This window comes from Pleurodeles waltl, chromosome 2_1 (genome assembly GCF_031143425.1).
Source record: "Pleurodeles waltl isolate 20211129_DDA chromosome 2_1, aPleWal1.hap1.20221129, whole genome shotgun sequence".
NCBI classification, from domain to species: domain Eukaryota; kingdom Metazoa; phylum Chordata; class Amphibia; order Caudata; family Salamandridae; genus Pleurodeles; species Pleurodeles waltl.
In genome coordinates this window covers 285,439,346-285,453,379 of record NC_090438.1, presented here as the reverse complement: position 1 = coordinate 285,453,379, position 14,034 = coordinate 285,439,346, and the positions used below count along the sequence as shown (strand labels likewise).

The following is a 14,034-nucleotide window of genomic DNA, read 5'->3' as shown; positions in this document are numbered from 1 at the left end:
GCACCTGCTGGTAATTAACGACAGGCTGGGGGGTGGATAGACAGACCCCGCATATCAGCTGGAGCTCCTGACTGTCTGTTTCCCTGACTTGTTCAGGATGCTCTACGGGGAGCCTGTGCCACGTGGGATTCCCGAAGTGACAAGGGTGGTGCTTACAGGGTGGAAGGTGGCGCAGCGAGCGGCGGGGTGGTGGTGGTGGCTTACCCAACAAACCCCATTATGGCAGGGTGCTTGGCTGAGGGAAGTCTCGGTGCTCCAGGGGTTCCATAAGTGGGATCTTATTGGGATATCTTCAGTCGGAGACATCTGGGCGGGCACACACATGTGGTCCTCCCAGGAACTTCAACAGCAATTCTCGCTCAGCCAGACCCAGTTCCATATGCACTTACAGCTCATGCCCTTCAGGTGCACCTCCAGGCTGGTTCGGTTCACCCAGAATTCAACCCTGTAGAATACAAGACAATTATGGGACACCTAGGCAAAGGAGGGGTAGCGCGTATATATCGCATGTTGATCACTAATACATCGCATCCACTTGATAAGCTTCGAGCAAGATGGGAGCACTGTGTGGGTCCGATGACGGAGGAGGACTGGAGAGACGCCCTGATGGCACCAAGACTGTTGACAATGACCTCACGACTGAGATTGGTGCAGACATATTTTCTTCATGCAGCGTACCTCTCCCCCAGAAGGCTGCACACAGCCGGCCTTAGGCGGCAAGCGGGGTGCCCACGGTGTGCGTGCCAGTCTGCAGACTTTTTTTTTTATATGGTATGGACATGTCCTGATATCACTGCTTACTGGTGTGCAGTGTTAGCAGAGGTGTCCAGAGTTTTGTGGGAGGAGATTGAGCCCACCCCCCTTACCCATCCTGCTGGGAGTGCTCGAGGGAGTGGGCTCCAGCAGGGCAGAGCGCACCTTTGTAGGAATGGCTTGTTTGACGGGCAAAAGGGATATTGCCTCAGGCTGGAGAGCGGAGTCGGCCCCTGCGCTGGCGAAGTGGCCCTGCGGGATGGACTGGTGCGCCTCCCAAGAAAAAACTGGTTTATGAAGCACGGGGTTGTCCGGCTAAATATGAGCGGTTGTGGGGAGATGGATGGGATCCTGGGAGGACGACACGGGGCGTGATCCCTTGGTGTGAGCTGGGGAGGTGCACCTAAGACTTTATGGAGATTATAAGTCCAGTGAATACGACTTATCTGTGTAGTGTTCTATCGGAGGAGGTAAATTGTGACCAGTGGTGTTATGCTGTGTTGTCTTTTGGTTCTGCAATAAAATCAATAAAGCAGTTTTAATAAAAAAAAAAAAAAGTGGGGGACCTTCAAAGAGTTGTTTTGAAGTGCACAAGGTCGCCTTTCAGCCCAGTCCTGTCTGCCTGGATCACTGTGGGGGGTTATCAGTCCTTTATGTGAGGGAATGCCACTGGCCTTTGAAATGTAAGAGAGCCCCTCCATCCTTCCTTTCCAGGGAGACCCATCCAGTATGCAGCTGTGACAGAGTGTCTTATGTTTATGGCTGCCTGGGTGAAATGCACAAGGGGAGCTGTCAACCAACACAGACCAGACGTGGATTGGAGACAGGCTGTAAGGCACAGATGGTAGTAAGTGCAGAGAAATGCCCTCTTTCTAAAATAGCAAAATTTAAGTTTCTAAAATAGTAATATTAAATCCAACTTCACCAATGAGCAGGTTTTTCTATTACCATTCTGGCAATACTAAACATGACATGGCTACTCCTTTCAGATCGGAATCTACCACTAAAAAGTATGAGGGTAGTTCTTATGCTAGTCTATTAGAGGAGCAGGCCTCACAGTAGTAGAAAACAAATATGAGTTTTTCACTACCAGGACATGTAAAACACATAAGTACATGTCCTGCCTTTTACTTACATAGCACCCTACCCTAAGGGTTACCTAGGGCCTACTTTGGGGTGACTTACATGTATAAAATTGAAGTTTAAGGCTTGGCAAGTAGTTTAAATTCTAAGTCGAAAAGTTGCAGTTAAACTGCACACACAGGCCTTGCAATGACAGGCCTGAGACATGGTTAAGTGGCTACTTACGTGAGTGGCACAAAGTGCGGCATGCCAACTAGTAGCATTTAATTTATAGGCCCTGGGCACATGTAGAGCACTTTAGTGGTAAATTAAATATGCCAATTGGGTTGTAACCAATGTTACCATGTTTAGGAGAGAGAGCAGTGGTAATGTGCGCAAAGTCCTAAAACCAGCAAAAACAGTGTCAGAAAAGCAGAGGGAGGCAGGCAAGCAAAAAGTTGAGGAACGACCACCCTTAGGCTGTCAGGTCTAACAGTACTCCCCTAGAATGCATGCATTTTTCAGGTTCCTCCCTATTGTGCTTCTCTTCCTTTCTTCACAATGCAGTCTATTGCAAGTGTGGTTCTTTCCTATCTCTCTCCTCTCAGTGCTGCTTTCTCACCCGTATGCTTCTCCACTCCCATGTTGCTCTCACCCGATGCCCCCCAAGTTGCTTCAAGCACGATTAGTATTGCTTCCCCTCACCCGCTTTGTCTGTGATGTGTCACCCACTTCACCCATGTGCTGCATCCTTGCCTCTCCATCTGTATTGCACCTCAAGAAAAAAAAAAAAAAATTTAAAAAAAAAGGATTGTTGATCCGAGTGGATGGTGCATACTCCCACCAAATGAGGCAAGATGCTTTTTTCCTTATTTAGCCATGCACCACAGCATTATGGTGTGGTGCACAACTAAAATGCACTGGCAAAGCCAACAGATCCCAAAAGCAAGACCTCTTGGCTTAAGCAGTTCCGGGACAATGCCCATCTTTATGTAAGCTATAATGAGGTGTCAGAGCGTTGGGCAAAATCACCCAGTTTCGGTATAGATTTAATAGATCTAGAATGGAAAGGGCATCCGGATTTGCATTGCTTCATTACTGGGAGTGAGGAAGAATTATCCTTAAGTTTAAACGCAAGTATTTGTTAGAGTCCCTTCGAGAAAGTAGAACTAGCAACACATGGTCCAATTTTTGAGATTTTGGTCATAAATAAATCACTTAATTCTTCACAGAAGGTGTTAGAATTATGGGAAGGTAGGACATTGCTACAAAGTTTTTATAGTTGTAAAAACTTATTTTTGGAGTGTTGAACGCTAGTAAACTACAGTTATACAAGCAGGTTTTCCTGGCTGCCTTGATTAGTTTTGTAAACAAGGAGCTCTTCTAACGCATTTTGTCTGAACCAGGGGGCGGATTTACCTGCAGAACACTGTTGTACAAGTATCCCGGAGGCTATGTTATTAAGGGCATCAGTTGTGGTAGATAAATAATTTAGATCTAACCTATTGACTTTCAGCATTAGTTACGAAACCTATGACGAGTAGTTCGAACGGATGGCTGGTTGGATAACAAGGGAGAGAAGGCTGTAGGATGTTTGGTCTACATGTTAATAGTGACTGGGTCAGGCGGAAGAAATGGCCTGCAAATGGAATATACACTTTCCGGTAAATGAGTAAGTCTAATATATGTGGTGCTGAGCGCATCGCAGACTTCATATATTGTTGAAACAAGCAAGGCAAAAGCAGAGAAACAAGATTACTAGACTGAAGGCCATTTTAGTTGTCCATTCGAATGTTCAGGTCCCAAACAATAAACAGAAAAGGTTTTAAGGTAGTGAATTCAACTAGAACGTCAGCAAAGGCCTTAAACGGGGAAGTTGGGGGCTCAATCAACATGCATGGAGATCATTAAATATATCCTTAATAATAATTTCTGAATCTATTAGAGAAGGAAGGCCAGTGCAAGCACTGGCAACCAGTAGGTCTTACTTATGAGAGACCTATTAGCTTTGACTTTTTTAGTTAGAAATGCTGCACAGCAGCAGGGCTGTGGCTGAAAGGAATAAAAAAGCGCTGTGACGTGGTCAAGTCACTCGGCCATGCTGCACAGCAGCTGTGCTACTCTACAACATGGGTAAAAAAACAACGTTGACAAAGGCAAACAGATGTAGTGTATTTGGCTTTGTTAAATTTTTTTGTGACTGGATGGGAGGTGCAAGCAACATGGAACAGAGTGGGAGGGTGTGAGCAACAACACAACAAGGTTCCCAGCTAATAAAGTTAGGAAAAAAGTGCTACGCCACTGCTGGCAACACAATAGCACTTTTTTTCGTTATGGCAGTTGAGAACAGGACAGACAGTCAGTGGGAGGGGGCAAGCAACACGAGCGACACTAAGAGGGGCAGCAAGACAGACCGGAGGAGGATGGAATGAGGGCACCTTAAGAACTATGTCTGAGTAAGTGGGCCTGTTTGCGGGAGTGAGTGAGTGCCAGTGGGTGTATGGCTGTCTGCGCACTATGCTTGTGAGTGCATGTGCTTATGAGTGTTTTTGTCTATGGTTGAGTGTACAAGCATGGGTTTGTATTCTGGACGGGATTGTGTGCATGCGCATTTTGGTTGTATGCTTTACGTGTGCGCCTGTGTGTGTGTTTACGTGTGTGTGTGTTTACGTGTGTGTGTGTTTACGTGTACGTGTGTGTGTGTGTTTACGTGTACGTGTGTGTGTGTGTGTGTGTGTGTGTCAACCCGTACTCAGGGTGGGCTAGAGAGATCTGCCTTCAATGAGAAGACAGTGCAGTCGTCCAGCTCTAAGGACACCTGCCTGTATGTATGTATCCCCCTGCAGTTGCATCCCTTCGGTCACTTTATTTCAAACCGGTATGGGTACAGGAAGTAGACACCATGTTAAAAATCGATAAAACTTGTCCACCGCTACATGAAGAAGGTTGGGTCAGAAGACTGTCAGGACACAGTGGGAGGACACAAGCAACAATGTGGCAGGGTGCTGCAGGCAATAAAAGTTATACAAAAAAGTGGACTGGCCAAATCAACGATGCAGTGCCGGGGAGAGGGACTGCAAACATATGCATTATTATGGAGAGCTATAACTAAACTAAAAAGTACCTTGTGTATGACAGTTAAAGAACACTACGCAAGGAGCACAAACACTAAGAGAAAAATGAAACAAGCACGTGTTGAACAATGAGAAGCAAATAAATGAGAACGCAAGTGAAGCCAACCAATGGTAAGGAATGGGTGAGCTAAAATGTCTCACAGGTGACGCCTCGGGCAAGACCTAAAAAGGTACTGCCTTGGATATAAATATGGCGACCACGCCTTCTCTTTTTTCACCTTCTCTATTTAGGTTTACAGCGGGATGGGAGGGCGGTGAGGTTTCCGTAATAAATGTTTTTAACCTAGGTTTAAGCAAAGCTTCTGTGACAAAGCACTTCTAAAGAAAGATCTTAAATAATGTCACCTATTTTGATGGTATGAAGAGAGATGAACGGATTGTGCTTTTATCTCTGGCAGAAACACAAAAGTGAGCAGATATCCATTTCTTTGCAATTTCACATGAGTAACAAATATTTAGATTGGTGGATGTGTTTGAGGAACTATTCTATTCTACCTATAGTTGGTATGAAAACTACAGGAGGCATGCTTGTTTGCCCCAAAAAAGGAATCAAGAAAGGAAGCTGTTTGTGGATCATTTTGGACTTAACTGGATTGAGTCCATAAGATAAACTGTTGTCAGTTATTGCACATGCCAAGGTGGTCTACCCAATGATTAGACCGCTGAGACTGCAACTCTCTGCAGGAAACCGGTGCTGCCATGTGTAGAAAGAAGGAAAATTGTGAAGTGTGGTTGAAAGTATATATAAAAAAAATTAAGAGCCAGAAACAGGAACAAGTACAAAATGGAAAACCCTGGAAGTCGAAAGCATTCAAGTCAAAGCATTCAAATTTTAAGCAAAGTACACAGTTCAGTGAATTTCTAGTTTTTTTTTGTTCATGCACCACATATCCCTCTGTTCCTTACCACTAACCTCTTATTTACAGGCAACTCGGGGGAGCCCACAGGGCTTCCTACAGCTAGGCACTGTGCTCAGCCTGCCACATGCAGCCATCTTCTGCAACTCATGGCCTTCGACCTAGCGCACTAAGGGTTGGAGGCAGGGCCTGGCCACAGCGAAGCCTGTACTCAACCCACAGTGGGCGACCAAACCCTGCAGTTCACAGCATTTGCTGTGATGATCGCAGGGCCAGGCTGTCAAACCATCACATTCAGCCAACCCCAACCTTGCATGCAAGCGAAGGCCATGAGAAGCAGGGGCTGGCTAAGCACCACTGTAGTGTACTGATTTTTATTTATTTTTTTAATCATTTTTCCTTCAGGATTTGTGAACCCTGTGCCAGATATAACAGTCTATAGCACAGAAGATACTGGTACTGGTACAGTGTGTGGTTACACCTATGATGTTGCACCTTATACTGGGTCCAGCCAACCCTTATTAGATAGTGTTCCAATAGCTAGGTAGTCAGGGCTCTCTAGTGAGCAGCCAAGACTTATCTAGGACGAGTGTGAAGCACTTGCAATACCACAGTAGACAATAATTTATCACACTTGAAAGGAAACACAGTGTTGCAAAAATAAAGGTACTTCATTACAGGAACACCAAACTAGATTACTATAGGCAAGGCAAACCCCCTTTTGGAGGCAGAGATGAGACTGTCCTTGCACAGGTAGAGCACTGGGGCCGGGACTACTTGGAGCCTAAGGATCCCTCGGAGAAGGAGTGAACAAGCCTTGGTTGCTGCAAGAGTCACAGTGCACAGGTGTTCTGTCTTGGAGGAAGAGGCAAGGGCTCACTGTCTCCCAAGTTGGAGAGAAGGCAGAGAGGACCAAGAGGACCCTTCAGAACCACCACCTGTGTTGGAGAATCTTCAACGGTCCAGACGGCAGCAGATCTCAGAAGCCAGACATCATTGCCTTAGGTGCCTGCAGATGCAGGGAAGTGACTTTTTCACTCCAACGGAGATTCCTTCTTGCTTCTTTGGTGCAAGTTAAGAACTGCCGATCCCAGAGAATTCACAGCCCTGGAAATGCTGCAGGTTGCCGACAGGCGTGGCGGAAAGAATGTTGCAAGGAGAGGTTGTCTTGGCGTTGCAGTCTTGCTCAGTTCCTGTGAAGTCCAGCAGCGGTTCCGGTGGCTGGGAGTAGAATAGGTTGTTGCAGAGGAGTCATGGTGGAGACTTGCACACTGCATTTGGGGACCCACCCGCATGGGAGTCCCTAAATAGCCTAAAAAGGGGCTTGGTCACTTTGCGAGGTGACCACCTATCGGAGGGGGTCACTGACATAATTTGCCTAACCTGACAAGTCAGATGCTCCCAAGGGCCTCTGGCCCATCTTGTTTTCAAGATGGTATAATCAAGTGGCCTCCTGGAGGAGCTCTGGGCACCACCCTTTGGGGAGAGGTGTGATGGACATGGACATGGGCATGGCCACTCCCCTTTCCTTTGTGCAGAGTTTCGTGTCAGAGCACAGACTGGGGGGCCCTGCACTGGTGCAAACTGGATTACCCAAAGAGGGCACCAAATGTGCCCTTCAAAGCAAACTGGTGGCGTGGGGAGGTTACCCCTCCCTAGCCTTTTAACAACTATTTCCAAGGGAGAGGAGGATGCACCCCTCTCCCACAGGAAATCCTTTGTTCTGCTTTCCCCTGCTTTAGCTGGTCAAGCAGTAGGAAGGCAGAATACTGCATGAGGGGCTGCAGCAGAGTAGGCTTCTAGCAGACCCTGGAAGACTGGTAGAGGCAATACTGGGGGTCCTCTAAGGGGCCCCCAGAGTGCATGGAATCATGCCACCAATACTGGCATCCCTATTGAAGTAAGATACCGACATGTTTGATATCAAACATACCTAGGTTCTGAGTTACCATTATGTAGCTGGACCACAGGTAGCGACCTATGGCTAGTACATCACTAAAATAGCTTCCCTGCACTTGCAAAGTCGAGGGAATTGGAACTGGAGTTCGTAGAGGCACCTCTGCACTTGCTGGGGTGCGCACACACACGGGGACCTGCATCCTGCCCTTAGGGCTGGAAGGGCCTACCATAAGGGTGAGTGTCCTGGTGTAGTGGCTAGCAGTGGAAGGGTGCATGCACCTTTTCACATAGGCTGCAAATGGCAGGCCTGCAGACAAGTTTGCATGGGCTTCCATAGGTGCATTATACATGCTGCACCCTATGGAAGACCCCTGGTGTACTAATGCCCTGGGTACTTAAATACCATATACTGGGGACTTGCAAGAGTACACCAGTATGCCAATTGTGGGATATAAAGAGTACCAAGACAACCATATTTAAAGGAGAGCGCACAATCACTGGGGTCGAGGTTAGAAGGCTCCCAATGGAAACAGCCTAAGAACACTGAAAACGGCCAAAAACTGGGGGTAACCGTGCCAAAAAGAAGGACTTTCTTAACCTAATGATGAAAAGCAATCCAGGTATTCACTAAATGTGAAGGTGAAGCCTTGAGTGGGCTACAAGTCGTGTGGATTCTATTATATATTTATTACAGATTTCATTTCATTACTGTCCTCCTGCTCTTAGTGTTTTTTTCTGATATCTCATCTTTCAAATCAGTCTGCTGAATTGAAACAATTGCACGTATGGGGTTATGTTTTTAGATTTGGTTTCCCCATCACTGCCTTTCAACACCTGCTCCTCTGGCAGTGCTCAGCACGCTGTTTGGTGCCAGAAGACATCTGCAAATCTCAAAGCTGTTTAAGGCTTCCTGTTCAGTGTTTTTTTCAACTATAGTTCATCCTCATTTCAAGCATGTAACATGAGCATGAAGTAAGATAATGTGAAGTTGCTTGCGACAAGCATACCAGGGCCCAAAAGCAGGTAGGCAATTACGTTTAAAAAAAGAAAAGTGTCATAAATGTGACCTTAAATCAAGTAGTAAACAGTCCTAATAAAATTCTTCCCCATCCACAGCATCTGTTTACCCCAATTGAATATGAATTAGGTGGCTGGAGTGAATTGTGGTTGTTTCATTCAGCTATTTAGCCCCTAAATTTAAAACAGTGGTTCATATAGTGGACAACGGTTCTAGGTATACCAGCTTTTGGAATGTGTCCTCTCCTTAGGAATTGCTTTTTTGAGAGGTGGGATGGATATTCTCTTCAGTACTTATGGTTTTCAATGGACATCTACTGAAGGAAAGGTTACCTGTAATCCTAGTTCCCCCTTCAGTGAAATCACCAATTAAATCATATGCATGTCTGGGAAACCCTCATCAAAAGCCTAAACAGGATACTCAAGGCCTGAGAGTCAAGGTGACCAGGTGGATCATACACTTGGAAATATTGGACCTAAAGGACAATGTGTTTATTGGGCAATACAAACTGCACAATTTTAACAGAATGACTGAAAAGAATCATCTTGCTGACAACTGACCGGCTTTATCAATCTACTAGCTGCTTCAGCACATCAAATATAGATCCTATAGCTCTGGGCCACTTGTTTTAGGATCTTGTCGTTAGGGTGGTATCCAAGTCTTTGGGGAACCAAACAGTCTTTGTGCAGGCCCAAACTATATGAGGGAAGTTGTCCTTGCTCCTTTCCAGCCATTATGCTCTCCTGCTTTGGACTGGAATCTAGTTGTTTTGAGCAGAATCTAGAGTCTCTTTAATTTTACTACTGAAAAATAATTATTTGAAAACAGCTGGACCCACATTTAGTTATAGATTATACTCTGTCCACAGCCATCCATTTTGATTTTTATAAACCTCAAACCATCCCTGGGGAGACCTATCAGTGGCCCGAGCTACTTAGACATCTCTGCAACTAGATGACATCACTATCCCCACAGCAGCCTAAGGAGTGCTGGTAGCATCATTATTGACCCTAGTGGACAGGATTAAGGACTAATAACTGGAGATTATCAGTCCTGACTACATACCAAATATTCACTCCAGGGCCATGAAATACCATCCATAACAAAAGCAGAAGCACTGCAGAGTACACAGTCAAACGAAATCCAGTATTAATCCACTTTTACTAGCCATGCAATACCAAAACGGACACGCAGCTTATGGGTGGAGAAATTAACCACACAGCTGGCACTCCAGAACACTATTAGTGCCCATCCTTATAGATGTGAACCATCATACTTCTATTAAATAAATGCTACACAACTCAGACATAACCATATAAAAATGACTCATGTACACAATACATAGATCTGGGTCTCTCTCCCGCCAATGCCCCTCCACTCCAGACTCAGAGTGGGCAACCTAACTGCTGCACTAAGTACGGGATATTGACTGAAAAGTATGACAAAAGCATAAATACAATATGTTACTTGCACTGCAAATTATAATTGACAGCTAGCTACAACCATGATCTGTGAATCTATCACAGGACCTCCTCCATCACACTGTTAAATGATGTGTTCAGAAATTTAAAAAAACAGTTCCCATACAGGATAACAATAAAAACCTTCTTCCAACCTCACACTCCTCCCATTGAGTAGAGTGCTACCTCAATAAAAATGTGCCTGGGTGCTATGAAATGTAATACGAAGAGCTGAATAAATACAATGCAATAGTGGTGTCAAACACTTCCTTAAAAGCGCATTGCCAGCTTCCAGTGATCCAACTATGCTGCCTTTCTTTCCTCTCACATTTTAAATGAAGTTTGTATTTTTCAGTTCAGTTATCCTAAACTAGTGGGTATTTTAGAATGAAACTGCGTCTTTAAGGAAAGAAATGAAATTCGGTCAACACTGCCTTCTAATATTAGGATACTAAAAAATAGAATTTTATTTTCAAGATGTGACTATCGTAAGTGTTAACTGTAAATATCAAATAACGATTTGGGATGCAGAGTGTGGACGAATATTCACTGCCTACCATCAATGGAGATCCACTGAATGAGAACCCTCATTATGGTAAACAAGATGCTCTTCCAAATCAGTCATACCCACTAGTCCGGAGTACGATGCAAAGTCTGTATGTAGTCGAGGTCCATGACAAACATGCATTGACAAAGTCAATAAGTCTTTTCTTTGGGACCCGTTAGCTTCGTCAACAGTTTTTGGGGATGCTGTACAGCATCTTAGATGCTTTGCAGCATGGCCAAAGACTGAAAGTTAAATAATAATAATAATAATATCATCAACACCACAAAAAAAGAAATGGAGAAGATGAACAGCATTTAAAATGACGCAAGCACTTTGCCTTTGTTTACCGATCAGCGTTTGATCGATAAATAAAATGGAAAAAAGTGTTTTTTGTTTTTTTAAAGTGGGTGGGGGAAAAAAACAAGGGAGGAAGCAGCATCGAGGTGCAGTTGGGGAGAAAACAGGGTTGGGGAAGCAACACTGGGGACACGGGTGGGGACAGAGAAAAGCAAACCAGAGAAAGCAATGTGGAGCGTTGGGGGGGAGAAAGCAAGAAGGCTAGGGAGAGAGCAATCTGGAGCTGGGAGAAGAAGCACACAAATTAAAGCAATCATGGAGGGTCGCAGGGGAGGCACACATGAGCAGAGTTCAAAGGGGAAGAGAACACTATGGCAGCTGAGAATCACATGCGCTCTCAGAGTACTTATGGCTATAGAAAAAAGTAGTTCCTTAAAAGTGAGCTGTGGAAGGATACAATTGAAGAGTCCAGCAGAAGAACATAAGTAAATCGGACACGATCCAGGTGAGGGACAGACACGATAGAAAAGGCAAGCCATTGAATATGAAGCAGACAAACGAGAAGGACAGTAGAGCCAAGCAATGCTAGGCTGCAAGACCCTATGTTCTTGGTAAGTCCACAAAATGTCTTTTGCAACCAGACAGGTGCACTCTGTTAGGTTAGACCTAAAAATGCTTGGTTATTTTGCCCATGTGGCTATAATTTGTGGAGGATTAATATTAAAGAGGAGAGAGTATTGGATCTGGAAAAACCCACTCCACTTGCGGAACTATGAAATTTTCACTTGTCTGTAGAGCTTGTATATCCATTTTTTAAATTCCTACATTTTAGATTTACTTTCACAGATAGGGATGTGCAACCAAGGGAGCCCTCTTCCCTCTTCCAGACCTCACCAATGTGCAGCTCTACAGGTGCTTATGTCACACCTACATGACTCGCTACCCATGGCTTAGGGTGCGGCGCTACCATTACAGAATTAATGATAGAATGCCTATTTCAACAGTCCCAGAACATTATGGAGAGAGTGCCTTAACAGTAAGATTAATGAACATTACAACAAGATCAATAGAGAGCAGGAAAATGAGTACAAGGCTGGCGCAAGCAGACCAAAACCACAGGAAATAAGCTGGCAGGCCTAGCCCAGAACTCTGTATACTTTACTGATGTGTAGATTACACAGGGAGACATACTGCTGGAACAGCATATCACATTATAACAAATTAGAATGGTATAACTTGGTTAAGCTAAAATGAAAATGAAGTGCTCTTTTTCAACATAATCTACCATTCTGTTGGTTGCAAAATGGTCAAATAAGTTCACTCACAGAAAATGAAAACATAGCTAGAAATATGACAACTAGTATACTTATAGCATACACTGATAAAAAGAAAGCATACTTATTTTTTAGTTCCGAAGTTGCATCCATGTCTTTAAATTCTCCTGCGATGTGTACAATTCCATAGCAGCTCACTATAAAAGCCAATAGTGTTTGAAGAACTATCTGCAAGATTAAACAAAGTGAACATTTAGGGCTGCACAGTAAAGCCATCACACACAAATATAAGCCCTCACTTATAATTTCCAATCAATTTTTATGGCAGCAGCCAAGTGATTTTGGTATTCGAACAGAAAAATGGTTCCCAAAATTAAAATCACAAATGTCATACACGCAACTGAGACAAAGTAATTTGAAAAGAAAAAAACAAAAAAAAAACAGGATGAACCAAGGAATTCAATAATGGGAATCCTAATATAACAATGCAGGAACTTTATGGATCAAATCTGTTTATTACATTTTTCAGTTATAGAACATCGCACATGCACTACATCACAGAATGCAGGAACTTTAAACCCAGAAACTGGTATTTGTTTTCCAATGCGCAAAAGCCAAGTAACAAATCTGAATCATGAGGTTTGCAGGTATTTTACGGAGTTAGAAACACCTGGAGAGTAGTCAAACATGAGGACGACCGTAAACTTAACAGCAGCCCTGTGGTATTGAAGGTGAACTCTGTTACTGTTTGTCATGTTCCTTTCTGCAGTATGTACATTAGCTGTCTGGTCGGGAACACTACATGAGAAAGTCGACTACTACACTTACTTTTAATATTCCACTAACCAACATCCCTCATCCTCTTGCTGTCCAGGACCCACCATACTACAACTTTACGACTGATCCAAACACGCATTTGTAATGCAATGGGACTTGCATTTGCTCGAGTTAGAACTATTTGTGTTGTAAACTCCTAACCGGACTTTCCTTGTCACATAAATTGAAAAAGAAAACTAAAACAGTTTCACATAAGCAAGCCAATTCAAAGCGCTACGCCACGAGTGTGAAGGAGAATCACAAAAGGAAAAACAAAAGTTCACTCGCAGTCAAACGTATCAGCAAAAGTGCAATTAGCCATGTAACAAGGTCAATGGCCAAGGCGATAACAAGACTGCCCCAAGGAAGGACAAACGTAAAGTGTTTACTAATGATGATAAAGGATTTTTAAAAGGCAAGCCCACGAACAAGTGATGGTGATGGGTGTGAGGTTGGATTGTTTAAAAACCCAAATAGATAACACGTAGAAAAAGCAGCGCTTCCGCCCTGCTAAGCTCAACCTAAAAATTGTGCTGCTTAGTTAAGAAAAGCTGTCGGAAAGGTAGAACAACATATCATGCACACACAAAACCATCAATAGTCACCAGACAAGGAGCATACTTCTTTTCTTCACAGGTAATGAATGCAGAATCTATCATTTGGTATCCAATTCTTCCTTGACTCCTACTTCGGAGCCCAGGCGGGTTGATTCTATCCAGCGGGTTCTGCACTGCCCTGGAACAAACTGTACTCATACACCACCCGTCCATGCGCTGGAATGAGATCCTCACCTAGTGTAGGACATTGCTCTGGCACAAGACATTTCAGCCAAACTTCTAGTCATATTTCCTTACTTTTAAATGAAACCGGTATCTGGTTCAGCCAAAATAGAAAACTCTACATACTGCAACCCTTGA

The 14,034-nt window shown here is 44.1% G+C and overlaps 1 protein-coding gene across 1 annotated transcript in view; it reads right to left on the bottom strand.

The window, feature by feature from the left end:
- MMGT1 (membrane magnesium transporter 1) overlaps nucleotides 1-14,034 on the bottom strand; it is an 84,688-nt gene that overhangs the window by 18,116 nt on the left and 52,538 nt on the right. The window contains exon 3 of the mRNA XM_069212485.1: nucleotides 12,426-12,529. Coding sequence (XP_069068586.1) covers nucleotides 12,426-12,529 — 104 coding nt within the window. The remainder of the gene's footprint in view (nucleotides 1-12,425; nucleotides 12,530-14,034) is intronic.